The sequence below is a fragment of the Hirsutella rhossiliensis genome (assembly GCF_020360975.1).
Source record: "Hirsutella rhossiliensis strain HR02 chromosome Unknown scaffold00004, whole genome shotgun sequence".
Taxonomy (NCBI): domain Eukaryota; kingdom Fungi; phylum Ascomycota; class Sordariomycetes; order Hypocreales; family Ophiocordycipitaceae; genus Hirsutella; species Hirsutella rhossiliensis.
Genome location: NW_025408670.1, coordinates 4,948,518 through 4,975,610, shown reverse-complemented (window position 1 = coordinate 4,975,610; position 27,093 = coordinate 4,948,518). Strand labels below are relative to the sequence as shown.

The 27,093-nt window shown below is 60.1% G+C and overlaps 6 protein-coding genes across 6 annotated transcripts; 4 read left to right on the top strand and 2 right to left on the bottom strand.

The window, feature by feature from the left end:
• Positions 1 to 1,757: 1,757 nt before the first annotated feature.
• Positions 1,758 to 3,234, top strand: HRG_04812 (transcription factor RfeG; the record flags this gene model as incomplete). Its single annotated transcript, XM_044863283.1, has 4 exons — positions 1,758 to 1,919; positions 2,014 to 2,076; positions 2,176 to 2,962; positions 3,059 to 3,234. 4 exons carry the CDS (start codon positions 1,758 to 1,760, stop codon positions 3,232 to 3,234), a joined length of 1,188 nt encoding a protein of 395 aa, XP_044721897.1.
• Positions 3,235 to 5,514: 2,280 nt separating this feature from the next.
• Positions 5,515 to 6,282, bottom strand: HRG_04811 (uncharacterized protein; the record flags this gene model as incomplete). The annotated part of the gene is made up of 1 exon (XM_044863282.1): positions 5,515 to 6,282. The coding sequence occupies one exon, from the start codon at positions 6,280 to 6,282 to the stop codon at positions 5,515 to 5,517; it is 768 nt and encodes a 255-aa protein (XP_044721896.1).
• Positions 6,283 to 11,405: 5,123 nt separating this feature from the next.
• On the top strand, positions 11,406 to 12,284 carry HRG_04810 (uncharacterized protein; the record flags this gene model as incomplete). The annotated part of the gene is made up of 1 exon (XM_044863281.1): positions 11,406 to 12,284. The coding sequence occupies one exon, from the start codon at positions 11,406 to 11,408 to the stop codon at positions 12,282 to 12,284; it is 879 nt and encodes a 292-aa protein (XP_044721895.1).
• Positions 12,285 to 13,751: 1,467 nt separating this feature from the next.
• HRG_04809 (cse1 domain-containing protein) lies at positions 13,752 to 17,552 on the top strand (the record flags this gene model as incomplete). Its single annotated transcript, XM_044863280.1, has 9 exons — positions 13,752 to 13,841; positions 14,057 to 14,135; positions 14,216 to 14,682; positions 14,741 to 14,925; positions 14,974 to 16,157; positions 16,230 to 16,910; positions 16,967 to 17,142; positions 17,196 to 17,319; positions 17,371 to 17,552. The coding sequence occupies 9 exons, from the start codon at positions 13,752 to 13,754 to the stop codon at positions 17,550 to 17,552; spliced, it is 3,168 nt and encodes a 1,055-aa protein (XP_044721894.1).
• A 1,351-nt stretch (positions 17,553 to 18,903) lies between these two features.
• Positions 18,904 to 20,658, top strand: HRG_04808 (IMP-specific 5'-nucleotidase domain-containing protein; the record flags this gene model as incomplete). Its single annotated transcript, XM_044863279.1, has 5 exons — positions 18,904 to 18,928; positions 18,996 to 19,031; positions 19,235 to 19,390; positions 19,445 to 19,807; positions 19,895 to 20,658. 5 exons carry the CDS (start codon positions 18,904 to 18,906, stop codon positions 20,656 to 20,658), a joined length of 1,344 nt encoding a protein of 447 aa, XP_044721893.1.
• A 3,760-nt stretch (positions 20,659 to 24,418) lies between these two features.
• On the bottom strand, positions 24,419 to 26,860 carry HRG_04807 (kinase; the record flags this gene model as incomplete). Its single annotated transcript, XM_044863278.1, has 4 exons — positions 24,419 to 24,950; positions 25,005 to 25,899; positions 25,972 to 26,544; positions 26,848 to 26,860. The coding sequence occupies 4 exons, from the start codon at positions 26,858 to 26,860 to the stop codon at positions 24,419 to 24,421; spliced, it is 2,013 nt and encodes a 670-aa protein (XP_044721892.1).
• Between the last annotated feature and the right edge of the window lie 233 nt (positions 26,861 to 27,093).

The window sequence follows — 27,093 nt, the reverse complement described above, 5'->3', positions numbered from 1 at the left end:
CCACGATTGCGAATCGGTGAAAAGCCATGATCTGGTCTCTTGTCACTTCACTGTCAGGGGCGACAAACTGGGAAGCCGTGGCAAGCCGTGGGCCAAGGACAGGATTGATTTGTCCATCTGGCGGTTTGAGGCTCGCACTGCAAAGCTCGACGCCGGCGCCGCGCATGGCAAGGCTGCATCGGCGACGCTCTGCAACGAGGCGAGATCATTCGGCTCGGGCTTGCCTGATGGCGCAGACAAGGATGTGGTGTGGTGGTATTAGTGGTGTGGTGGTAGTGGTGTGGTGGTAATGGTGTCCCAGGAAGTGCTGACCCAGTCACTGGATGGATCCGGCGATGCAGATTGGGCGGCAGAAGAACGAACAACGAGGACTCGTTCCCATGCGCGCACACCTACAGGAAGGAACAGTAAGGAGCAGTAAGGAACAGTAAGGCACCGAACCGTATCCGTTGTAACTTACTGCACTTGATGGCGTGGCGCGGCATCGCACAGTGCATCCAGGAAACGGCCTTGGTCGGCTCACGGGGCATCGAACGCGCAATGGGCCGCTCCGGGCACTCGCCGCCTCAAGCTTTTTTGGGCTGCCGAGCCTTGTTAGATCGGGCTGGCAGCTCTCTCTCTCTCTCTCTCTCGCTCTCCCCCCCCCTCTCTCTCTACACCCAAGGCGCTCTGCTCTGGAGGAGGAGATCTACGGGGCCCGGGCACCGACTGACAACGGCATATCGGGCGGGTACCGCGGTGTAACTCGGGCTCTCTGTCCCAGAGCCCAACCCAGTGCCGGCCCAAGCCGCCCGCCAGTCACAAAACAGCTGGGCGGGCGGATCCCGGACTGTGCCAGTCAGTCAGCCACCTTGGCTCCAGGATCCAGGCCCCATGGCGTTGCCAAGTGAGCCAGGGCTATATAAGCGCCCTGGGAAAAGCCGTCCTTGAAGGCGGGCCTCAGGTTTGCACGACGCAGGCTGATCCAGGAACCAAGCCGGATTTTGCCCTTGGACGGAAGCTGGCGCGAGAGAGGACAGCCGAGAGAGAACAGCCGAGAGAGGACAGCCGAGAGAGTACAGCCAAGGGCCGGCCGTTGTGCACGTGAGAGCCAGGGGACAGCTCGTATTGTACGGATACCTCGCGTGGTACCCGATATCGCGCACCTCGAGCTGTATTACTCGGCACCTGCGAAGAGAGTCCGAGGAGGTACCTACCTACCCTTAGTACAGAGTACCTCCCTGGGTGGCTGGGGTTCCCACCGCCGCCCACTCCTTGTCCTCGCCGGCCGCCTATAACCTTCTCAGCAGCTGGCCCTCTTGGCCCTGTGCCTGCTGGGTTCCCTCTCTGATTCGACAGCTCCGTCTCGTCTTTTTTTTTTCTCGCGGCTCCACTCCTCCCCCACCCCCCACCAGGAAGGACAACGGCCTGCCTGCTGATGCTACTGCTGATGCTGCTGTTGCTCCTGCTGATGCTGCTATAGCCCGCCTCCACTGCCCGCCTTTTCTCGGCCTCTCTCTGCCGTTTGCCATCCTGCATCCAACCATCTTCTTCCTCCTCTTTTCTCCCTTCCTCACTCGCTCTGTCGGCTGCCGCCTGCCGCCTGCCTGCTGACACACCTCTCTCGATCCCTCCCCTGTCGCCTACCCTTCGCCTCCCTGCCCTCTGCTCATCCTTCCCCCCCATTACTCCTCTTCTTTCCCCTCCTTCCAGCCTCCGAGCTGGTCCTGCGTCTCTTCTCCTCTCCGACTGCATCGCCATATTCGCCCTCTCCCGCCATGTCGAGACAGACCCGCACCCCAGGCCAGGCGCCGCCTCCGCCCGCCACCCGGCAAAACGAATACTTCGTGCCTCGCGATGGCATCGACCGCGAGGTCATATCCGCCGACATCTGCCGCTATCTGGGCAACGATGCCCTCGTGCGCCCAGGCCAATACGAGGTACCATGTCCCCGTGGCAGTCGTCAACCTTTGCCCGTCTGCACACTGCAATCGCTGCCGGACATTTGACGCTCACCACAGATCCGGTTCACAGAACCCGCAGTCTCACCTAACCGTTCAAGGATATTACATCACGGCCTACAGAAATCTGACTACGGTGAGCCCACCCAACCCCCTGGGCCTTCCATGAGGTGGTCATCCACGTGGGAAAGCGTGGTCGCATCCGTTGGGAGACTTACATTTCACCTTGCCCTAGGCCATGATTGAGGACCTCAAGGCCGACTCCGCCCGATGGGAGAGTGAGCGGCGCGCGCAGACGACGCGCAACACCTCTGGAGGTATCCATGCCTCGAGAGATGCCTATGGCTATCCCGCGAAACTGCCATCTAACTCACCTGTAGTTCAATACCGCTACTCTGAGACGCATCAGTCTCGGCAGCACCACGGTCCTACAGAGGGCCACTTCCAGTCGGATCCTTATGCCCGTGACCCAGGATATGAGGTCACGTACCCTGGAACCGGGAACCTAGGGTTTACTGGTGCTTCTGGCTCCTACTCCTCCCAACAACAGCAGCCGCCGCAGCAACAGCAACAGCAACAGCAGCAGCAACATCAACATCAACAGCCGCAGCAGCAGCAGCAGCAGCCGCCGCCGCCGCCGCCGTATGCTGCCGCAACTGGTGGCGCGTATGGTGGCGGCTTTCAGCAACCCCAACAATCCCCTCCCCCGGAGAGGTTTACTCCTGCCCAGGCAGGTGGTTCCATGATGCGGCCTGGCTACCCGACCACTCAGGACGCTCCCTACATCGGCACAGGCGCGAACCTGCCGCATTCTGGATTTCCCTCGCAAAATGACCCCTATGGTGCCCGGTTGTCGACGTCGTCGGCTGCTCCGCAGCAACCTATTTACGCCTCTGCGTCGCCGCAACAGCCTGGGTATCCAGCAACGACGTCGTCTTTCCAGCAGTATCCAACCCAGGCCCCCACTGCTCCCGGGCAATCGTATTCGACAATGCAGCCCCATGACTCTTACTATGGCCGAGGTTCGTCCGATGGAGCGCCGCAGGCTACATCTCTCCTTTGCCCCCTCGTCCCCCCCTGCCTCGCGACGCTCAGAATCTGACATGGGTCCGTTGCAGTTTCGCCGGCCCAGACTCCTCCACAAGGCTACGCAGCCCAGGGACAACAGTATGATGAAACCCCCCTCTCTCGCCCTTCCACAACCCCCGCAGCCGTCCAGACACCTCCCGCTGGCATGAGTAACCGCCGTAGTGACCGCGACAGCGACAGGAACCATCGAGCCCCCCGGCGTTGATCGTCACCCCTTTGATGATGCCAGGCGCGGATCTGGGGGTCTCGCGCGTTAAAGTCCCCCCGTGAGTGTTTGCTGTTTTCTCTATGAATGACTGGACCTTTATACGCCCGACTTGGCCTCTCAGGACCTGGCCCTTGCGCTTTGATTTCCTTGCTTCTACTCTTCCGCGGATTATTACCCTTGGACCTGGCCTTAGGCGTTACCGCTTTCCAATGGCAAGTTCGCATCCCCGGACGTTGGCCTGGATAATGTTTGGTGGTTTGCCGGCTGTCGTATGCGGCAATTCGAAAATTACCTGGATACTACACCAGTTCACGTTTCGTTCTCAAGACCTTTGGACGTGCCGCTCGAGCACACAATATCCGTTCGACTCAACGGTTCTCCCTTTTCTTCACCCCCTCTTTTATTCTTCCGTGGACGAGTCGCCAAGTTTCATTGTCGCCGACTACACTGCACGCGGCCCAGGATGAATCACGTTGCATATGTCCCTTTCTACCACGCATTTGGCGCTGGCGGGGGAAAGCAGGGCTTCGCGCCCTGAACCCTCCTTCTTGGATACATTCGTCTCTCGGCCCTGCTGCCTGGACCGGCCTTCCAGTGGAGTTGTCTTTCCAAGGTCTGGATTGCATTGTGTCTTTTCTTGTTTCTCGACTAGCCTTGATCGTCTCTGGATTTTTGCCATCACTTTTGGATAGAACAGCAAGGTCAGCGCCCAGGCAGCAGGGTAAGTCTCATGAGTTTGTATATATTAGCCAGATTTTCATCAAGGATTCCTCTTCCGCCCCGCCTACATGTCCATTTTTGAAGTCCCAGGATCTCCACCCGGACGTTTAACTCTGGGACCTTGTTTGACTAACCTTGCTAATTAAACAGCAGCTAGGCGGCTTTGTGTGTGACCTGCTGATGGGTCTGCTTGGTGGGTTTTGATCGAAAATTGCAAAGCCTTGTTTCACGGTTTGTATTGCGCCATTTGTATCGAAAGCTACCGCTGGCCTATTCTGGATTGTGCCGTTTCCCTTTGACCAGGTTGGACCAGTCTCTTCCGGCGACGAGGACCAGAACTCGGCTGCGTTGATTGTTGTGCCTCCGAATGGTTATCCATCAACGGGATCGCCACTCAGCGATGCTATGAGCGACGTCCTGAGCCTCTAGTTGGCCCTTCGTCTTGAGTCGCGATGAAGAAGGACCCGGCCTCTGACAGAGTGCCGGCCTATCCACAATCATTGTCTTTTTGGATTGTGTCTAAAGGTAAATTTGCGATGTTACACCGGCAAAAGGACGTACAGAGTACACATCAAATTACTGGATCCTGGACTTGTCCAATTGTCGTGGCCGGAGTAAGACCTGACGCTCTTTTGCAATTCTCTTACCTTGTCGTGGCCCGCTTAGGATGCTGGACCTCTGGGGGCTCCGGCCCCCTTTTCAATCACGAGACGGATGCATGAGAATCTTCCTAGGCCCTGACGTCTCAACTACTGGACGCTCCATAAGTTTCACGCTGAGCAATCACTGTGAGTCTACGAATGGCCTCGGTTGCATGTCTGGATCAGATGCCACAGATAATGTTCGACTCCGGCGCTGAACTTGTGGGCACTCCAGGTCTAGACGGGATGGCAACCATGTGTTTGGCACTACGCACCGGGAAAGCGTGCTCTGCTACGAGGCGTGCAGGATATGCCGGCATACTCTGGAACGTGACTGCGTGGAACTCGTTGGCCGATGGGTGGATGGGTGTGATGTCGACTTGGTGTGTCAAGACTGGGTAGTCTTTTGGGAGCAGGGGTGGATTGTATATGGGCATGTTGAGGATGAGGGAACACAAGTTGAGGTGCATGGATGTTGGGGGCAGACTGTCGCTTTGAGAAATTCAACTGGGCTCGCTTTTTAAACTGGTCACCACTTCTTCCATTCCCCTGCGTTGTGGTTCAGTAGTCCATGATTTAAGCGCCGAAGAAGCATTTGATTGCTAAGCGAGCCCTCCTTGAGGGGACACAAGCTGAGAGCTAGAGACAAACATTTTCAAGACGACTGAAATGAAAAGACAAAACTGTGTCCATCTCCCTTGAAAACTCGATTGCTAAATGCTGCAGTTGTTGATTGACCATCTTGTAAGCCCAGATACCAAAACGCAACATAGCGAGACGACATACTGCCACACAAGTCAAGAGGGACCAAGGTCAAGACAGCAAGGAGCATGTTGAGAACTATGACCAAAATCAAAAAAGGAGAAAATGAAGGAGCACACGAACAATACGAGGAAACCCCCCCTCCCCCCCCCCCTCAGGCAGACTGCTGGCGCAAGCCGACGTCGAGGATGCCCTCTGCGACGCTGCGGGCAATGGACTCGTGGACCCAGTCCTGCGAGCGGCGGACAGGCACCCAGGGGACGAGGCGGCGGGCGCCGTCGAACTGGCGCGGCGGCGGCGGGTTGCGGCGGCAGATGTCGCGGAAGCGGTCAAAGTCCTCGGCGGCGATGGTGCCGACGAGCGTCTTGGTCTGCAGGGCGAGGACGGGGGCCGAGGACGAGGGGGGGGAGGCGGAGGAGGCGGAGAAGAGGGAGGGCAGGGGGGAAGAAGAGGTGGATACGGCGGCGGCGGCGAGGCGCTCCGGGTCGTCGCCCGGCATCTCGGTGTAGCGCATGCCGGTCTCGGGGGAGCCGGTGACGTCGAGGTAGAGCCCGCGGACGGGCCCGGCCAGGCCCGTCTCGACGAAGAGCCTGTGCAGCGGCGGCTGGTGCTGGTGCTGGTGCTGGTGATGATGGCCACCGCCGGCGCGGCCACTCTCGTAGATGAGGCGGTACACGGCGTAGCGGCCCATGCGCGGCTCCCGCGACGGCGGCTGCGCGCGGCAGCAGCCCGGCGGCAGGGGCAGGGGCCGGGCGGGCGGCGGGGTGGGCGGCGGCGAGGCGAGCACGGTGGCGGGCGAGGTGCGCAGGGGCTGGCCGGTGCGGTTGCAGCGGCGGTAGAAGAGGGCCATGTGCAGGCAAAAGTCCGGGGCGGCGGGCGGCGAGATGGCGCAGCAGTACTCGTTGCCGATGATGCGTTCCATGGCTGGATGATGGGGTGCGGGACAAAGGGGGCGGTGATGCTTGGTGAGCCGTCCCGATATTTCTTCTTTCCTTCTTGTTGCCGTTTTCTGGTTTTGGTTTACGCTTTTCCTTCCTTGTTCCGCAACGAGCCCGGCGTGTGTGTGTATTTGACTAGAGTCGACAAGATGCGAAAGCGCCACGGGCCTGACGGGGGTTGAGGCTCGAGGAGTGGAAATCTCTCTCTGATTCTGTCTGTGGACTGAGCGATGCACGACTGTTCTCCCTTCCACCCTCTCCTGCTCGGACCAAGACCCTTTATATACATTTGATCCTTCTCCCCACGCGCCTTCTTGGCTTCCAGAAGACTCACATGTTGGATCGAGGCGGCGGCGGCTGCTGTTGCTGTTGCTGCTGTTGCAACCTTCGGGAGGGGGGGCTCCAAGCATTGCCCATCCGCACCATCGGTATCATCGGCCGGTTCTTGGAACAAGAGGCACACACTCTCACGAACCGAGGAGATGTCCAAAACTCCGCGTCGAGACCCAAAGGACGCCCGGAGGAAGGGGAGGGGGTGACAGCTGTGCAAACCGCGCCATGACCGAGGCGACAGCGCATGAGAGGGAGAAGGGCCGAGGATCCAGTCGGGGGATGTTGGTTCCAGCGCAACATGGCGTCAAGCTCTCGAGGGGCCGAGTCCAGGGGTGTATGCTCCATGCCCCATGGCCTACATCTTCGCCTACGCCTGCGTGTGTGGGTGGGTGGGTGCATGAACGGGCGAGTGCGTGCGGAGAGGGAAAAGGGAGGCAGCCATATCGAATGCCTGGTCCGCGTGCGAGCCCTATTTGGAGCAGAAAAGGGGGGAGGGCCCCTTTGCTTGTGTCGAAGCAACGTCGTGAAGGCGGCTGTCGGGCTGAATCCTTCCGCCTGAGTCGAAGCCACCCGTCCCCTGGCTGCCCAGCACGGGTGGTTGAGTGACTGGTGCACGAGGGTCTGGGTATGCCTCGAAGCCTGCCCCCCTTCCCCTGCCCCCCTTCCTCATGCAAAGCCCCTCTCCCGCCCTGGCCCCAAGCCTGGTAACGCCGACCGCCCGCATGCTGATGCGGAGGTGTGCGTTGGGTTCCTGCGTGCCAACAGCTAGCCAGACTGTGACAGGTTGCTCCCTACCTCCGGTCGGCACTTGTCTGAATATTTTGCAAGCCAAGTATTTCCTGGACAGTGATGCCACGTACAGTGAGGCAAGCTCACCGGTGCCTGGCCAGGGGCGGAGAAGTCCGAGGATGCGTTGGTCGCTTTGTCTTTGGCAGGCTTCAGCCGTCATCAACGATCGGCTGTCTCGCCCCTGGGGCTGACTTTACGCCGAGAGCCGTCTCCTGCCACGACGCCTATGCAGCTTCAGCATCGCCATCACAAAAGCCGAATGTGCGAGTGGCAGACGGAGCTCACCGCACACTCTGCATCTCCTGTATGCATGTACAGCCTCCTCATCTGTGGGAAAGCTTGTCGACTTGGCAACCCAGCCATGGCTGCTGGAAAGCCCAAGCACGGCCGACTGGCGCTCAACGCCGATGGACAAGAGGTCGTGATGGATGAGCCGACATCCGAAGTGGAGCTGGCGCAGACGGACGGCACTCTGGGGGCGGCGCTCGCGTGGCCGACATGCCTCCGGCTCTGTCCCTGACACCATGCCATCATGCCTCCTCCCATGAGGGGCGAGCGAGAGCCGGGGGCTGTCTGTCTGAGCGGACCATGGCCAACCAACCATCCAATCGCAGCGGCGTATAGGCGAGGCGTGAGATGCCCGGGGGCGGCAGCGACTCGGAGCCTCCGGCGGCCCGGGCGGGGGGGAACAGGGACGGACGACATCGTGCACAGGCGAATGCGAGCCGCCCAATGCAGATATTCTAGGACCGTCTGCGGCAAGCCAAGGTGGCGGAGGAGCCATGTATGCATGGCGTTCATGCATGACTTGAGCCAAACACCACGACGCCCAGAGCAGGAAAGGTGTCCGTCAGTCAGCCATCTGTGCTTCCTCTTGCTGTCACTTGCGGTGCTTATGTTGGAGATTATGGCATGATTTGCGGACGATGCGCAAATTCGAGGCTCCCGGGGGGTTCCGTGCCTCGACCGAGGAGATCATCCTGCCGACATGGGCACCAACGTCTGCTGTCATCGATCGAGCCGTCGCCGACAGCCGATCTGCACATGGCTGAAGGCGGAGAGCACTTGACTGTCCAAGAAAAGGAGAGAGAAATACTTGGTGGACGCCAGCAACGATAGAGCCTGGTGCGAAATGGCTCGTCCCTCGGCTCAGTCGCACGCCGCCGTCTGGCCAAACCATACTCCCAGAACGGCTGGATCAACGGCGCGTCCCAGGACCAACATATGGACGTTGGTAAGAATCCAGCACGGGCCAGAATCCCACGAGAAGCAGCTCAACGACATGGTACGTTTGAGAAAAACCACCTCGAGCTCACGCGCTCGGGACGATCGTGATCGGCGCAGGACGTTTTCCCACGAGGTACCGGGCGGGCACTTATGCTCAGGCCATGCCTGACCCCCAATACTTCCAGCCAAAGACCAGCAGCGAGCGGAATTAGCCGATCTCGAGATGGACCGAGTGTCAGGGGCAGCAGCCAGGGATACTGCCCTTGGGTCGAGCAGAGCCGAGGCTCAAACTATAGGCCATGCGGCAGCCATGTTGGCCGATGAGCAGGGTGAATGAAGTGTCCTTTCTGGGTAGCTCGTGTACTGCCCCTCGAGCCATTTTGCAAGGCGGGCAAGACTTCGAAAGGTCAGGAGGCCGAGGGTCAAGCAACCAGCTGATTGATTGATTGATTGACTGATTGACTGATTGACATGGGCGGACAAACTTCCCTGCTTGTCGTCAAGAAGACAGCAATCTCCAGGCAATGTACCATCGGCGCCTTGAGTGCAAAGCAACCTCGATGTCCCTGCGTTGACACATGAAAGCGATGACCTAGGACCCGGAAAGGCAATGGTGGGTTGGAGGATCCTGGCGGCACGAATTTGCCGATTGCATCCAGCCTTGCTACTTCCACATATCGAGACGTCTCGGGGGTTCCGCAAGCCGGGGGGTGACGGGGGCGTCTCTAGCAGACGATTCCATCACGACATGAGACGCCAAAAGATGCCGTCCTCGCCTGAGGCACTCCGAACTCGTCCCAACATGAAGGGGACGTTGGGTCAGAAACCCGAAACCAAAAGGCTGGATACCTCGTGTGCTGCGTTCGTATGTTGGTAGAAACCGCAGAACAAACACGGCTGGCTGAAGAGCAGACGACGTCGTCGGTCCCCAGTCCTGCTTCATGGATTCAACGATGGTAAGCGAGAGCACAGACAGATAGTAGCTGCTCGAGTTCATCATCAACTTTTCACCCGACGTAGCTGCCACGCCCAGGATGCCGGTCCAGTACGTGGCAGGCTGAGGTGTGCTCTTATGCAGCCACCAAACGCTGTTCAGCCTTTTGGTGCATCGTCGGCGCTTGTCCACTGGCCACTAGCAAAGAACAGCACCGACGAGATGCTAACATACGAGACTCTTGCTGGACGAGGGGAAGAGAGCCCACACACGATGGCCTCCCAAGCCTGACCAGACTCCGGCTTGACCCTTGTTCGCCGACTGCAGTCCTTGAGCATCTAAGCGAGCATGAGACTGTGCACGCCCAAATAAACGAGAGGAATCCCGTGTCCGCGAGTCGAATGCTGACCCATGTCAAGTCTCATGGTGTCCAGAGCGAACTGTCGAGGAAGGCCTTGCCCGTGCAGTATCTGGGGTCCCAGGGTCATTTGGCCAGGAATCGACCGAGTGGACAGGAAAGAGCACGCCTCGTCATCAGGGCGTGTTAATTCGAGCTGGGTTGTGAAAACCGGAGGCAATGCTGTTCGAGATTGGTCTGCACCCGCAGGACGGTTCTTGCCAGGAGTCAGCTGCTCTCCCGCCTGAAGCTCCTGATTACGAGCCAAGCAAGAATGTCCGAATCCAGCGTCGGTTCAAGCCAGCTGCTTCCTCGAGCCGCTCGGAGCTGTGGTACCAACCATGGGCGTGCTTGCCAAAGTGTCACCGATGCCCGATTGCCTGCCGTATCTCGCGAGTCGAGAGAGCCCGCTGTCGTGAAATTCCCATCTCCGCCCAGGGCTCTCCCGCCAAAGACACTGTTGAGGCACCAAGGACTTGTCCCCTCGAGCCACGAATAGCCTTCTCCTTAGCCTATTCGAGAGCCTCTTTATTGCAAATCATACCACAACGACGGGCGGCGATACGCGCCACACGGTCGACCGCTGGACGGTACGAGAGTCAACCAAGTGGGCCGTGACGCGGGATAGGAACTGACCAAAACCCAGTGAGCAGAAATCTAGACCCATGGAGCAATCAGGCTATCCTCCACTTAACCTTGAATCCATCTTATTGTCCCGTCATGGGACACCAAACGGCGTACCAAACGGCGTACCAAACGGCGTACCAAACGGCGTACCAAACGGTGTACCAAACGGCGTACCAAACGGTGTATCAAACGGCGTACCAAACGGCGTACCAAACGGCATAGCCTCCAACACGTTGTCGAGCCTCACTATCGATATTTATCACGAGATTTGCCGCCGTCTCTGTCTCCACTGCGGCGGTGATGAGGTGCTGGGCGACTGGCGCAGAGAACCGGTAGAGAGGAGAGCCCTTGAGTCGCTGTGCTTGACAAACCGGCTTCTGCGTTCTGTCGCGCAAATCTATCTCTTTCACCGGATCGAGAGCGTCGGTGGCTGGGCTAGCCTTGCTCGAACGTTCGCACAGCAGCCGGAACTGGCCCATTGCGTCAGGCAGCTCTACATACCGCGTGCCGGGTGGAGCGAGAGACTGCAAGCGGTTTCGCCCGAGGAGAGGGCATACAGACCGAGGGTCAATGGTGTGAAATCGCCACACGACTTGGACCGAATCCCGGACCAAGCGTCCCTCGAGACGCTTCTCGCACTGATGCCGAACCTCGAGTTTTGCAGCGTTCCCCTTTGCGAGACGGACGAAGGACAGCGGGGCCGCGGCTTTGTGAGCAAGGTATTTCCCAGACTTCGCACCCTCAGGCTCGCCGGGGGCTAGCATTTCCCCTCGACGCTGCAACGGCGCAGACTCCTCGAAATGATGGAAGTCTGTCCGGCGCTGGAGTGGCTGGCGTTGGAGGGCAACCTGTTCTATGGCGGCTTCCGTGAGCTCGAGGTCGAGCAGCTTGGCCCTGCGCTCCAGACGCTCCAGACGCTCCAGCTGGAGCAATACGTGCTGGTGGAAGACGATGAAGATGTGCTTGAGAGGTGCATCAGGCTCTGCCCCCAGCTGCAACGGTTCCAGTACGTGGCTACGCCCATGACATGGCAGCGGGCGGATAGGCCGATGACCGTTGCCGACCTGTTGGATGCTCTGGCTCCTGCCCAGCTGACTTTGCGGTTCCTCGAACTTGACCTCAGCTACATCATTCGTCCGTACCGCGAAGACGAGTTCGAGCACATCAGCCTGCTGCAGTATCTTTCCCGCTTCGAGGAGCTGGAGACGCTGTATCTCGACCAGGACAGCATATGTTTTCCGTCGGCACACGAGTCGAGTGAAGAGGACGGGAATGAGGACGTCGCGTACGAAGCGATATGCATTGTGGACATGCTGCCTCGGACGGTCAAGTCGCTGGGAATCCGGGTGCCGGATGGCAACATGCGGATGCACGACGACATCGAAACCCTGGGGTTGAAACGGCAGGACGGAATGTTTCCGGAATTGACGAGGTTTGAGTTGGTGATCAAGTCGGGGGATCGCGGGAATGGGCGAGCGGGCTTGCAGAACGAAGTCGATTATGTAAGTCGTGTGGTGCTGAAGGCATTTGAGGGGACGTCGGTGGAGGCGACGGTGCGGGTGCAAGAGGTCTACGGCCCCATGAGCTTCAGCCACTCGGGACGGCGCCTGGAGGCGCGCGAGCGCAGCGAGGATATTCCCGACGGCTGGATTGGCGGGGATGAATGGAGGGCGTTTTGATGGATGGTTGACCCTGTATGCCGATTGACGAGTGGCGGTTTTTGGCGGCGGGTTGCTTGTATACCTACCCTGTACTGCGAACTCGACAGACGGCGATTACTGGGGATGATGGTTTGAGGCGGGACAACCACGAATACACTTGCATTGTACTGTACCTCTAACTATATGCTCTATTATCGCCTACTACCTTGGTACCTATGGTACCTATGGAGCATCAGTCGTCGGCTGCCGGTCACGACCAAATGCCAGCCAGCCCGGCTGACCATGGCAGCCCAATCTACCAGGCCTGGACCCTTCCTCCTACTGTGCAAGACTGACTAGACATGACTGGAGCAGCAGCGGCGTCGGGCAGCAACAGCTCCGCTTTGAACAGCGCTTGGGTTCTGCGAGACGAGTGCTAGTTGTCGTGCGTGAGGCGCTGCCCACAATCGCGGTGGGCTCGCACGAGATGGTTGTGTGTGTGCAAGACAAGGAAACAAACAAAACAAATCTGAGCGACACGAAGCAAGTGATTTGTTATCGTCGGTGACGGACGGCATTGGGGTGAATGGTGAATGAATGCATGCTGCGCAGACACGTCCCCGATTCGACCTGTACCGGTAATTAACTCTGTACCTGTACTCTGTACAGTACCTACATGGGGGTATACCATCCATGCCTTGGAAGACATGTGGCCGTCGTCCCGGGATTCTGGTGATTGATTGATTGCCCGAGTGTGTTTAATATCAAGTACGTGGCTTGTGTGGATTCCCCGGAAAACGAAAGCAATGCAAAATGCCATGTGTCGTGCGCGATACCAGCACCCAGCGAGACAGGTCGTCGGCCAAGGAACGTGATGGCAGACGCATGCACGTCCCGCACATACTGTACAGTACAATCGCGTTACAAGGGAAGAACCGAGGGCAGCTTTTATAAGCGTCGAATGACGCTGTGGGCCTTTTCCACGTTTGTTGTGAGCACGTGCCGTATTTCGTATTTGCTGTTGTTGGGGCCGGCCCCGTCCGCCCTGCTGGGTTACCTTATTAAGTGCAGATTCCTCTCTTAGGTAAGCCGGTGCCTGGGACGGGAAAAACAAGCTCCCAATCCGGGCGCAACAGCGACACACGAAATCTGGGAAAAAAAGTCCCGTCCCACCGCCAACCTCACCCATCGTGTCTCGCGCTGCCGACTCTCTGGCTTGCCTCGCACGCCGCCTCGCACGCCGCCTCCCGCGTCCCGGCCCAAACCCCCGGCCCCATCATCCTTTTCTTCCTCTTCGTCTCCTTCATTTATTCTCTTCATTCTGCCTATCCTCTTGCTCGCTGCCATCCTCGGCCTGGCTCCTCGGGTCCACGCGCCGCCCACTGCATCCTCCCGTCGGCACCCCTCGAGCCCTCGGCCGCTAGATGCCCCGCCATCCGCTCTCCCTTTTCTCAACTGGGCCTCTTCGCTACCTCGACGACGACGTCCCCATCATCTCTGCCCGTCATGGACTCCGCCGCCGTCAGGGGCTTGCTCGCCGCGAGCTTGGAACCGGATGCGGATAATCGGCGGAGGGCTGAGCTTCAGCTGAAGCAGGTACGCACGCTTCCTCGCCTCTCTCCAACCCCTTCCCTCTACGCCGGCCTCCTGTCCACACCGGCCCCGCGTATACGGCATCTCTCGCCCTTGGGGCCTACATCAGAGAGCCTCACAACAGCCGTGGCTCTGACACGGATCGGCGGGTCGCACTGGCCGTCTCCCCATGTCTCCCCCAAACGGCCCACGACTGACGCCTGTCTCGTCATCTATAGGTCGAAGAGCATGCCGGTTTCATGGATTGCCTTTTCCAGATACTCCAGGCCGAGCGCGAAGCCAGCGTCCGGCTCTCCAGTACGTTCACCCGGCCGCTCATCGAACCCTCCGCCGAGTCGACGGCCTGCACTTTGTCGTCTGCTGACCGTCCTACCCAGCCGTCATCTACATCAAAAATCGGGTCAACCGCGCCTGGTACCCGTCCGATTCATTTTCCAACGAAACCTTGATACCCGAAGATGAAAAGGCTCGCATCCGAGACATGCTGGTGCCGATTCTGGCCTCATCGGAAGGCCCCGTCCAACAACAGCTCGTCCCCGTCCTCCAGCGCATCCTGCAATGCGACTTTCCCGCTCGCTGGCCGCGCTTCATCGACTTCACCATGGAGCTGCTCAACACTAACAGCCCCACCTCCGCCCACGCCGGCCTCCAGTGTCTGCTCGCCCTCTGCCGCGCTTTTCGTTACAAGTCGACAGAGAACCAGGACAGGCATCGTTTCGACTCCATCGTCGAGACGAGTTTTCCTCGCCTCATGGCCATCTGCAACGAGCTGGTCAACCAGGAGAGCGACGAGGCGGGCGAGATGCTGCACCTGGCTCTCAAGGCCTACAAGCACGCCACATGGGTATGTCCGCCCCCGGCCTTGCGGCTCCATACCCGTCGACTGACGTTTTGCTTTGCAGCTTGAGCTTTCCCCCTATTTGCAACAGCGCGAGGTCAACATTGCCTGGTGCACCGTCTTCCTCCAGACCGTCGCCAAGACGGCTCCCGCGAGCTCCATGCAGGGCGATCAGTTCGACCGCGAAAAACACCACTGGTGGAAGGCCAAGAAATGGGCCTACTTCAACCTCAACCGCCTCTTCATCAGGTGAGTAGGCTGTTGTCCTTGTCTGTTCAGGTGGCTGACACTGCGCAGGCACGGTAACCCCTCGAGCCCGGGCAAGGGTGACGAGGCCGCGCAGTTTGCCAAGGACTTTACCACCAACATCGCACCCGAAATCATGAAACACTACCTCCAGGAGATCGAGAAGTGGGTTGCCAAGACGTCGTGGCTCAGTCGGCCCTGCCTGTCGTACACACTCGTCTTCCTCGACGAGTCTGTCCGGCCCAAGGAGATGTGGGCGCACCTCAAGGCGCACCTGACCAATCTCGTCACCCACTTCGTCTTCCCGGTGCTTTGCCTGACCCCCGACGACGTCGAGCAGTTCGAGGACGAGCCCGAGGAGTATCTCCACCGCAAGCTCAACTACTTCGAGGAGGCGTCGGCCCCGGATGTCGCCGCCACAAACTTCCTCGTCAATCTCACAAAGAACCGCCGGAAAGAGACGTTTGAGATTCTCAAGTTCGTCAATGCCGTGGTGAATGAATACGAGCAGTCGCCAGACGACAAGAAGAACCACATGGCCAAGGAGGGTGCGCTGAGGATGATTGGTACCCTCGCACCCGTCATCCTCAGCAAGAAGAGCCCCATTGCCGACCAGGTCGAGTACTTCCTGGTCCGATACGTGTTTCCGGATTTCACCAGCGTCCAGGGCTATCTCCGTGCGCGAGCCTGCGACACCATTGAAAAGTTCGAGCAGCTCAACTTCCAGGACCAGAACAATCTCCTGACCATCTACCGCCACATCCTGGACTGCATGGCCGACCCGGCGCTACCCGTGCGGGTCACGGCTGCTCTTGCGCTGCAGCCCCTCATCCGGCACGACGTGATCCGGACCAGCATGCAGCAGAGCATCCCGACCATCATGCAGCAGCTGCTCAAGCTTGCAAACGAGGCCGACATCGATGCTCTGGCCAACGTCATGGAGGACTTTGTCGAGGTCTTTGCCGCTGAGCTCACCCCCTTCGCCGTTGCCCTCTGCGAACAACTGCGCGACACCTATCTTCGCATTGTGCGTGAGCTTCTCGAGAAGGAGAGCAAGGCCGGCGATGACGGCGACGCCTATCCCGAGTACGACGACAAGAGCATCACCGCCCTGGGCGTCTTGCAGACCATTGGAACCCTCATCCTCACCCTCGAGAGCACCCCCGATGTCCTACTCCACATCGAGGCGGTGCTAATGCCGGTGATCAAAATCACTCTGGAGAATAAGCTCTACGGTAAGCAGATGCCCCCATCGTAGCCGTGGACCGACGGTTGGCACAGGCAACGGGGTGACTAATTCGAAACAGACCTGTACAACGAAGTCTTTGAGATCATCGACAGCTGCACTTTTGCCGCCAAGGGCATCTCGCCAAACATGTGGCAGGCGTTTGAGCTGATCCACACCACCTTCAAGGCCGGCGCCGAGTACTACCTGGAAGATATGCTGCCTGCTCTCGACAACTTCGTCCAGTACGGCGTCCCGCAGCTTTGCCAGAAGCCGGAATACGTTCAGGCCCTGTACTCAATGGTGGCCGACATGTTCACCGAAAACGTCCAGCAGGGCGGCGTGGAGCGCATCTGCGCGTGCAAGCTAGCCGAGGCGATGATGCTGAGCCTCCGAGGCCACATTGACAGCTGCGTGGAGGGCTTCATCGTTATGGCCATGGGCATCCTGGCTGCGCAAGATGTCAAGATCAAGAGCTACAAGATCCATCTCATGGAAATGGCCATCAATGCCATCTACTACAACCCCATGCTGGCGCTGCAGGTGCTGGAGAACAAGGGATGGACGAACCGCTTCTTCAGCCTCTGGTTCGGAAGCATGGCGTCCTTCAGCCGGGTCCACGACAAGAAGCTGTGCATTGTGGCCATTTCGGCGCTTCTAAGTGTGAATCACGAGCAGGTCCCGGCCAGCGTGTCTGTCGGGTGGCCACGGCTGCTCCAGGGCATCACTGAACTGTTCAGAACGCTGCCCAACGCAATGAGAAGTGAGTGCCTGTGGTTGCCTGTTTCGCCGGGTTCGGCATGCTGACGGGAGACACAGATCGCGAAGACGCTCTGCGGGACGACTTCCAGCTCGACTCCACCTACGACTATGGCGAGGATGACGAGTGGGACGAGGACGACGCTAACTGGAACGGAGAGGAAGAAGCCACCCAAGAGGAGACGGCTGAAGTCAAGGACGAGAGCAAGGCCTACCTGGAGTTTTTGAATGACGAGGTACGTGGACGTTGATCCGCGTGGTTTTCCAAGGTCACTAACGGCGACATCAGGCTCAAAAGTTCAGCCGTCCCATTAGTGACGGCGATGAGGACGAATTGGGAGAGGATAGCGTCCTCCTCGAATCGCCCTTGGATAAGATTGAGCCCTATCAGCTTTTCAAGGCCGTTTTGATGAGTAAGCCGACGAATGGATGCCTTTGACCTTGATGCTAACGATGCCCGGCAGGGATGCAACAAGAGCAGCCTCAGTTTTACGCCAATCTGGCTGGCCATCTGTCGGCAGAAGATCAACACATGGTCCAGGCCATCATGACCAAGGCGGACGAAATCGCCGCACAGCAAGCCCAGCTCCTGGCACAGCAGCAACAGGGCCAGATGCCGCCCAACGCCGCCGCGCCTGCCAGCTAGACGCCATGGCGCTTTGGCTCACGGGCTTGAATTCCGAGGCGTCGGGACGAGAGCGGGATGTTTCTTATTGAACGAGAAACTGGGGACGGGCGTTTGATTCAATTGACATGTCGGGGGATGCTTCCATGAAGGCAGCGCGGGGACGGAGTGGCGCGGCTTAACCGAGGAGCTCGGTGTCGCTGGATAGAAGAGGACGGGATGTCGTGATGAGCTGCCACGGCGACGGACCGGCCGGATGATTGCAAATCGAATACACTGTCAGCGTTGGGCAGAGGACAGCCAAGGCAAAGACCTAGGAAGGGGCCGAGGGCCGCGGATGATGACAAGCGAGAATATAGTTAACTGTGTTCTCGGGACTTGTCCTTGGCCGCAGCGACTCAACGGTTGGAGTGACCATGCAGCCAGGTAGGTAAGTAGATGTGAGGAGACAAGGACAGTAGAAGCATTGGTCACTGGTGGAGAGGACATGAAGGAAAAAAAGAGGCCAAAAAAAGACAAAGAAAGAATCGAAAATACATCAAAGACAAGATCAGCCAGCGAAGCATCGATGTCTCGTATGGTTATCAGCATTCAAACAGCTCTGCGTCTGGTCTGATTCTCCCGTGGGACCAGTTTGGAGGAAAGCAAACCACGGACTCGCCTCGATGGTATACCAGGAGCCAGTTGCAGTGCAGCGGCGGCTCTTGGAGTGTTGGGTATCCAAGGACGGGTGTTGATGATGGGATTGGATTTTGAGTATAGATTTCAGCTTCGTTTGGGTATGCATGCAAAGGCCGTGAGGCTGGCTAGGAGACTAGAAAGCCAACGACTCTGTATACGCTAGCCCGAGTAGTTGAACATGGGGAATTATTCGCCTTATCGATTCTACGTCGACTGGCTGGATTCTTGTCCATATACTCACTCCATATTAGCCCCTCTCTGCTGACATGGAAGAGCAGAGAGGACAAACAGCTGATTGGCTCCTTGGCAGACCAGGTACGTACTGTACTTGAGTGACCTCGGAAGGCCCCGCCCCCACATTTCTAGAAGCAAGATCCCCCGCCCGGGTCAATGTCCGACCTCGGTTCGCCTCGCCCTCCTTCCTCTGTTTGAAGTTCTGTCACTCGACAAATCGCGCCAGCAACGACGACCTCACCCGGACCTGCCGCCGCCGTCATCTTGCCAGCCTCTGCCGTAGCCGACCAGCGAGCGTCCCCTCTGTCCAGGCGAGCCCCGTGTCGGTCGGAGCCGGGGCACCAGAGCGCCGCAGAAGACGGGCGGCTGCGACCCCTCGTTTGGTTGATTCTCTCTCAAGGCCCGCCGAAGCTCGAAACGCGTGCTTTTTCCTGTGCGAAGCAGCGTCTTGCCCAGCATGACGACTCGGTTCCGTGTTGAATGTGAGGCTCAGGCTGTGGTGCCCCCCCCCCCAAACACGCCGCTGTCCCGGCTGACGATGGCTTCAAGATGCGCTCAAGACGCACAGGCGAGACCAGTTCATCGGTACGTAGAGAGCCACCAGCCGAGAAGTCTGCGACAAGGCCGGGAAAATGAATTACGGGGGCAAGACGCCAAGGGGCGCAATGGCCATCGAGTGAGGCTCTAGGGATCCTGCTCCCTGGGCGTTTCCAGCGCCGGCCCCCGTCCACACAGGCACGCCCCTCTGTCATTGCTTTGCTTCATGTGCTTATTCTCCCACGCTGCAGAATGGGTCAAAGCCTTGTTGGCCGTGCCCTTTGTGCTCTACTCGCAGCCGACGGGCGTGCTGGGCGACGACACCAACGTTACCAAGATGGCCGAGGAGGCACACCGCCGCTACGCCGAAATCATGCGCGACGTCGAGATGATGATAGACGACCACAGTACGTCTTTTCCTTCTTCCTCGGCTCCTTGGCCTGCCTGACAACGGTCGCCAGTATCGCGTCAAAAGCACAGCCATGCCCGGGGCCAGAGCCAGGACGGCGTCGGCACCAGGCCTCTGCCGCCGCCGCAGCACCATCTCCCCTCCAAGCTGGGCATGCTGGTGCCGACGGCGGGCCCCTTCTTCACCCGCCTGCCGCTCGAGGCCGCCTTTAAGTACCAGGACCGCAAGCGGTACATCTCGTCGCGGCGCTACGTGGCGCCGTCCTTCAACGACGTGCGCCTCATCCTCAACTCGGCCCAGATCATGGCCGTCACGGGCGGCGCGCTGCGGCTGGCCACGTTTGACGGTGACGTGACGCTGTACGACGACGGGGAGAGCCTGAAGCCGTCGAGCCCGCTCATCCCTCGCCTTCTGGGTATGCCCCCGTTTCTTTGTCGCCGGCGGCCCCCTCTTGAGGGTTGTTCCATCCATCAGTCCAAGGAGGCGGCTGACTCGGAAACAGATCTTTTGCGCAAAAACATCAAGGTCGGCATCGTGACGGCGGCCGGGTACACGACGGCAGACCGCTACTATGCCCGGCTGCACGGGCTCCTCGACGCCATCGCGGCGGCGACGGACCTCGACGACGCGCAGAAGCAGAGCCTCGTCATCATGGGCGGCGAGGCAAACTACCTGTTCGCCATGGACCTGTCGTCCGAGTACCGGCTGGCGCCGGTGGCGCGGAGCGAGTGGCTGACGCCCGAGATGGCGGCGTGGTCGGCGGCGGACATTGCGGCGCTGCTCGACGTGGCCGAGTCGGCGCTGCGCGACTGCGTGCGGACGATGCGGCTGCCGGCCGAGGTGGTGCGCAAGGAGCGGGCGGTGGGCATCGTGCCGTCGCCGGCGTCGGTGCGCATCGCGCGCGAGTCGCTCGAGGAGACGGTGCTGGTGGTGCAGCGGATCCTGGAGCTGTCGAGCCTGGGCACGCCGGCCGGGTCCGGGCGCAAGGGCGGGGTGCCCTTCTGCGCCTTCAACGGCGGGCGCGACGTCTTTGTCGACATCGGCGACAAGAGCTGGGGCGTGACGGTGTGCCAGCAGTGGTTCGGGCGCGGCGGCGGCGCCATCCGCGGCGAGAACACGCTGCACGTCGGCGACCAGTTCCTCAGCGCCGGGTCCAACGACTTCAAGGCCCGCAGCGTCGGCACCACGGCGTGGATTGCCAGCCCGGCCGAGACGGTCGAGCTGCTGGACGAGCTGGCCGACTTGATGCAGAAGAAGCTGTCGTGAGGCTGCGGGGGGGCCGCGGGAGAATCAACCGCGACATGGACGAACTGTTTCTTGGACCTGCTGCTTGGGACTTTCCGAGCAGGCGGTGCGAGAAGGGGGGCTGGGGAGGGGGGCCCGAGTCGGGAGACTTGGGGTCTTGGCTTGCATCCTGTCTGATTTTGGTCTATAATGTCTTCATCTATGGTCTTTTCTTTGCATGTCGATGGTGACCAAATAGACTACGTCTCCTCTCCCGGCCGCCGAGAGAGGGTGATTGTTGCAGAAGCAAGTCGGCCCGTCTGCTCGACACCCCGTCCGTGATCTGCTGCCCCTTTTTACCTTCCATCACCTTGGCTTCGACGCCGCCTCGTCAACGGCTCCCCGTCCTCGCTCTCCCCCCGGTCTCTGCTCCACCAACAACAAGGCCGCCCACACGACTGCGTGCCCTCCCCCTCGTCCCGCCCGGGCCTCGCTCTCCGCGTCTCCCCGTCCGCAGAGGCTAAGCTCGCGCCGTCGTCCCCTTCTTCAACTCACGCCTCCCACGACACTCCATCGCGCCGCCGGCCAGGGACTCGCGCGCGCCACACAGTATCAGCCCGTCACGGTGCCAGGTATCTTCTACCACGGGGCAGGCAAGCAGCGCACGCCCCCCCTCCTCCGTCTGTTCTCCCCGGTGTGGACGTTGCGCTCCACGGACAGCATCGTCATCACATCTGCACCGCACGCTATAACTCCACGCCCCAAACCCCCCCACCTTCCTCCCCCTTTTTTTTCTTTTGCCTACATGCCGTCGGCCTCTTTTACTTACTTCACCTTTTTGCTGAGCGACTTAATGGGCGGCATGGGGGATCCAGGCACGCAGGGGGGGAAGGGGCACAACCACCACCACCACCATGGCCATCACCAACCAACCCCCTTGCTCGGCACCGCTTAGCCGAGCGGGTGTCGGCAGCAGCGGCGTTCGGCGCCGGGGCGGTCTGCCGTCGTCGGCTCGCGTTTTCCAGCTCGGCCGTTGCAGAGTCGAGGTCGAGGTCGAAGCCAGAGACCGCCGAGATGCCAAAAGCGGCGGTCAAAGAAATGTCCATCTGCCCTACGGCACGCCCCCACGCGTCATCATCCCCTCGCAAGCGCCCGTCGTATGTGTGCGGCTATCCGGCATCCAGGCCCCCCCCCTCCCCCTTTCCTCCCCCCTCCCCCAGCGTGCCGCGCCCCCCGTCGAACCTTGACCATCATCACACCGGCCCTGTCCCAAGAAGCGCATTTTCGACGACGGGGGCAAAACCGAATGTGCATCAGGGAAAGGCGTGTGTGCGTAGGCGATGAGGGGGGCGCCGACGCCCTCGGTGCGGTGCCAAACACGATGCGTCGCGAATAGTGGGCAAGAATGAGAGTGCAGGACGCTTGATCCGACGCACACACACGCACACGCACACGATCGATCCGCGGCTGTGGCGCTTGGTCTGCATGGCGCGCGCTCTCGACATATTTTTCCTTTTTTTCCCTTCTCTCTTCCCAACGCCTCCTCGCACGCCTTGAACGCGAGCGGCACATGGCCGATTTTTGCCTGTCCAGCACGCGTCGGTCGTGCCTCGCGAGAGGGTCTCGAGACATGGCGTGTAGATAACCAGGCATTGCACGTGCGCGAGCGCGGAGTGAGTGTCCGTGGTTGGGGGCCGGAAAGGGTCGAGTCTCACGGATGAAGCGGCTCCCCCCCATTGCCCATTCGTCGTCCCCTGGTCGAGGGCTGGGCGAGGATCGGCGCTGCACGTGCTGGAGATCGGTAGTTGGCAGGGTTATGCGACGACGGATATCGGCCCCGGGGGGCGTCGTTTACATACTGTACATATGCAGTGCAGGAGAAAGAGAGAGACAGAAAGAGAGAGACAGAAGAAGAGAGAGACAGAAAGAGAGAGAGGCAGAAAGAGAGAGAGACAGAAAGAGAGAGAAAGAGACAGAGATTGGCCATCAGTCTTGGTTTTTGTCAAGAGCCTCTCCTCCTCCTTCCTTCCTCCCTTGCCGTCAAGGTCGTCCAACGCCGAGACACTGCAGAAGCAAGAAGAACAAGTCCAGACGGCTTCCATCCCCCCAACCCCGGCGGCACGCACGCGACATCACCGACCCTCACTCAAGCCGGCCCCGGTCCAACCAAAGGGGGCCCATCTTTGCCCAAGAAAGCTCGCCCGCCACCCTCGCTCGGCAGCCGCACCAGCGATCCACGCGCGTGGGAAAGAAGGCCTTGCAGCGCTTTTTCAGCCGTGCCCGCGCGCCGTCTACCCGACCACAGCCCCCCCGGGGTGACGACGACGGCGGCCATTTCCCATCGCCTTTTCTCTGCCGGCCTTGTCCGTACGGGTCAAGCAAGAGTGTGTGCTGCCCATTGCCTTGTTCTCCCTGGCTGGACCTTTGACGGGGAATCCACCGCCGGAACCATGCGGGCGAATGGCACGCAAGTAGCAACAGCGTCGACGAATAGCGGCTCCCTACACCCAAGAGAGAGAGAGAGAGACAGAGACAGAGAGCCTCTAGAGAGAGAGAAAAGGGGGACAGCAGGCACATCTGCATGCCTTCTTGAACTCAATTCCTCCCCTGCCGGTACTTGCCCCCCCCACCCCCATACGCATGTACCGCATCCTGTATAGCATCATGTATAGCATCATGTACAGATGGTATCCGTACGCACGAACCCATCGCCGGAACCCTGACGCCATCACCACTCAACGCATCCATCAATCCAACAAGGCCATCCCGCACCTCTCAACCACCGGCAAGAAACGGTGAAAAACCCCGGGGGGTCCCGGCTGATGGACCCACGCCCCGTGCCAGCCAAAACAACTGCCCCCCTGGTATCCCGGCAAATCGTGCAGCCTCAAGAGGGCCTTGCTGCAGCGTCCCCCGTCACATGGCAAGCCTGTGAAGAGACGGGCCTGTCTCGCATCTCCTCGCATCTCCTCGCATCTCGGCGGCGATTCGCAAGAGGGGGGGGGGGGCCGCAGGTGCATGCCATCAGCGGCGCTGGAGGGGGAACAGAGCGACAAGTCAGGAACACATACAAGGAAAGAGGCAGAAGAGGGCAGAAGAGGGCAGACCCGGGAAGCTCACCACCGTCCAGAAGCCTAGTCGCCATGACCCGGCAACGGCGGAACAAAATGGATCATCGGCGTCATTCGTAATAATGTATTACGTGCTTTGCTAGAGGCTAATCCTCGCCTCCCAGTCCGTCGCTGTAGCTTCCTGGCTGTCTCTCTCTCCGTCTTTTGACCCTTCCTCCCGCTAAACGACTCCCTTGCCTCCCTTGCCCTCTCATCGTTGCGCCAGTGTAACAAACCAATCCGCCGCCTGAATATTCCGCCATGCAAGCCCGCCCCAAGCTTCCCAGTAGCATCCATCCCCCAGACCAGGCCTGGTCTCTATCCAAGTACACTACTCCCTTGACAAAAATGGGCCGAGAGAAATGAAAAGGGGGCGGCCGCCGTCGCCCTGTATGTGCATGTCCTGGGATATGTAAAAGAAGTGCATCAACCGTCGTGAGCCCCGTTGCTGATATAAAGGAAGATGAAACAAGACAAGAAAAGACAGTCAAGCCGACAACGCCAGACTAAACGACAATGCCACCGGGACTTCGCGAGCCCTGTCATGTGCCGTGTACCAAAAAAAGACCACGAGTCCGGTGGTCGGGCGCCACGTCCGAGACAGAGGAAAGTGAACATGAAAAGTGACCAGTAGAGGCGCCGAGGCTTGTATATGGTGCATCCTCGTGAGCCATGGGAATCCGTAACCGACTTCAGTAGCCGGCTTGTCCCGGCATCTTGCCGAGAGAGTGGGAGCCGGAGCTCTTGGGAGGGAGATGGTTGTGACAGAAAATCTTTCGGGCCCCGGGCTTGCTGCAAAAGTCCTTTTTTGAGGCGTCAATCATCTGCGCCTGGTCGTCGTAAGACTCCACCTGGCAGCACTCGACGTTCTTCATCCACCGGTTGTTGAGCACGTCCTCGATGACGATGCGCCGGCGCGGGTTCGGGTTGAGCATCTGCAGCAGGAGCCGGCGCAGGGCGGGCGGGTTGACGCCCACGTCCAGGGCCAGGCACTTGGGGTAGTCGGTGTCGGTGATGCAGGCGTCGCATTCGGGGTGCTGCTTGTCCCACTTTGCCCAGCCCGCCACCAGCTTGTCGTAGTGCAGGTTGCCGGGCTCGGCCCGCGACCAGATGGCACCGCCAAACGTCAGGTAGATCATGACAATGGCCGAGCTCCACACGTCGAGGGCGCGGGCGTCGTACTGGTCCCTCTTCTCCAGCACCTCGGGGGCAATGTAGGGCTCGCTGCCGCAGATGCCAGGCGAGCAGAGGCGGATGGCGCCCATGTTGCGGCCGCACTGGCCGCCCGCCTCGCGCAGGCCGGGGTGAGTGCCGGAAAAGACCTCGGAGACGCCAAAGTCGGTAATCTTGAGCTTGCTGTCCTTGGTCAGGAGCAGGTTCTCGAGCTTGATGTCACGGTGGGCGATGCCGTTGGCGTGCAGGTAGCCGACGCCCTGGATGAGCTGCTTGAAGAGGCAGAGGCGGTCCTTTTTCTTGTCGTCACCCTTGAGGTGGCCCTTTTGCACGAGGCCGAACAAGTCGCCCTCGGAGCAGTATTCCATGACGTGATTCCAGCGGCTGTGGTCGGTGCAGAGCCGGATCGTCTCGACAATGTTGGGGTGGTGGAGGCTCTTGCCGATGCTGAACTCGGACTTGATCTTCTTTTCGTACTCGGCCTGGCTCTCGCGGTGCGACTTGCCTCGAAACTCCTTGACGGCGTAGAGCTCGCTGGGGCAGCCCTTGCGCACCATGAGCGTGACCCGCGAGGCGGCTCCCTTGCCGAGGTGCTTGCCGTGGCGGCCAAGAATCTTGTGCTGGTACTCGAACTCGGAAAGCAGCTCAGCCACGTCGATGGTGAAGTCGTCGGGAAGGCTGAGACTCATGCGGCGGGCCTTGACACCCGTGCCAGCATCCGGCGGTAGAGGCCACGGCAGCCGCTCGAGGGGATACGTCTTGCCCTCGTCCTCGCTCCGGGCCTCCTGGGCGGGCGTGTGGGCTCGATCATCGGCATCGAAGCTGCTGGCGCGTCGTGGGCCTCTGGCCTGTCGGCCCCTGCCCACGACGAAGTTGACGGCCCGGCCGCGGAGAGTCAAGCCAGTGGCGGCGCGGCCCTTCTTCTTGAAGTCGTCTGAGCCGGCAAGCGACTCGCCCGCCATGGCGGAGCGCTGCGTGGGTATCATGTCGAGAGAGGAGCCTGGCGAGGGGGGCGAGCTGGAGCGGGTTGAGGAGCGGATGGAGAAGCCGCGGTCGCTGCTGGGGGCCGGACCGCTGCGGCTGGTAGACCCGCCACTCGACTGTCTCGTGTTTGCGGCAGCCAGGGCTGGTGTGTCGACAATGGCGAATTCCCTCTCCTTGTCGGCCGAGTTGGAGCGGCGGAAAAGGTTGGACACGGTGCGCTTGAAGCTGCTGGCCGAGCCCCGGGCAGATCGACGCGACAGGGGCGTCTGAGGCGTGGGATCGGTCGAGGGAGGAGCAAGGTCCCTCGTGGCAGTCGGGGCCGGGGGGGCGGAAGCAGGCGGGATCAAGGCGGGCAGCCGCTTGGGGGTGAGGGGGAGAGGTTTCGAAATTGGCTGGTCACGCTGGAGGGCAGCGCTGTAGTCGTGGTGGTTGTGCAGGGTGGTAAAGTCCTGCGAGTAGCGGTAGCCACTGACGGGAGTGACGGGCTCGACGAGGGAGTCGCAGCCGGAGTCCTCGGCGCTCTCTTCGGGGATGATGTCGGAGGGGAATTGGCGGGGTGAGGAGGAAGAGTAGCTGGTCGAGAAGGAGGCGGCTTGCTGAGGCGGCGGCGGCGGCGGTACTCTGCAGGGCGCCGGGATGGAAGTCGCAGTGGATGTAGCGGCTGTGGGACCCGAGAGGGATATGTCAGCGTATGAGCCGCATGAGAGAGCGGTCACGTCATGCGAATCAGAGGCATGCGGAAAGACGGGCAGCGGAGGAGCGATTGTGAGTGGGTGGGGGGGAGGTGATACAGGCGAATGAGTGGCGGCGGCGGCGGCGGTGCGTGCGCGGCGGCAGCAATGGCAGCAGCAGCAGCGAGTAAATGAAGAGGACGAGGGGATAGGGGGACGAGGGCCTCTTCCATGGAAGAATGGATGGAAACTGTGGATGCAACCATGCATCACGGATGTGGCGGGCCACTTACCAGTCTTGCCCATGGCCAGCGATGCTGGGGCTGCAGGAGATGCAAGCGCCATTTTCGAGAATAGGAGCGTTGGTGCAGTTAAGTGGCAGACCGCAGACGCCCACCACTCACTAGCAGCTGGCGGATTCCGGGTGCCCGTGCGCTGGTTGCCTTGCCTGCCGGAGGGTGCCGGGTTTCGGGCCTGCTAACAGGGCGTTCCAGTGGGCAAGCAGGGGTCCCTGGAGTCGAGGTACAGGGGAGGTACCG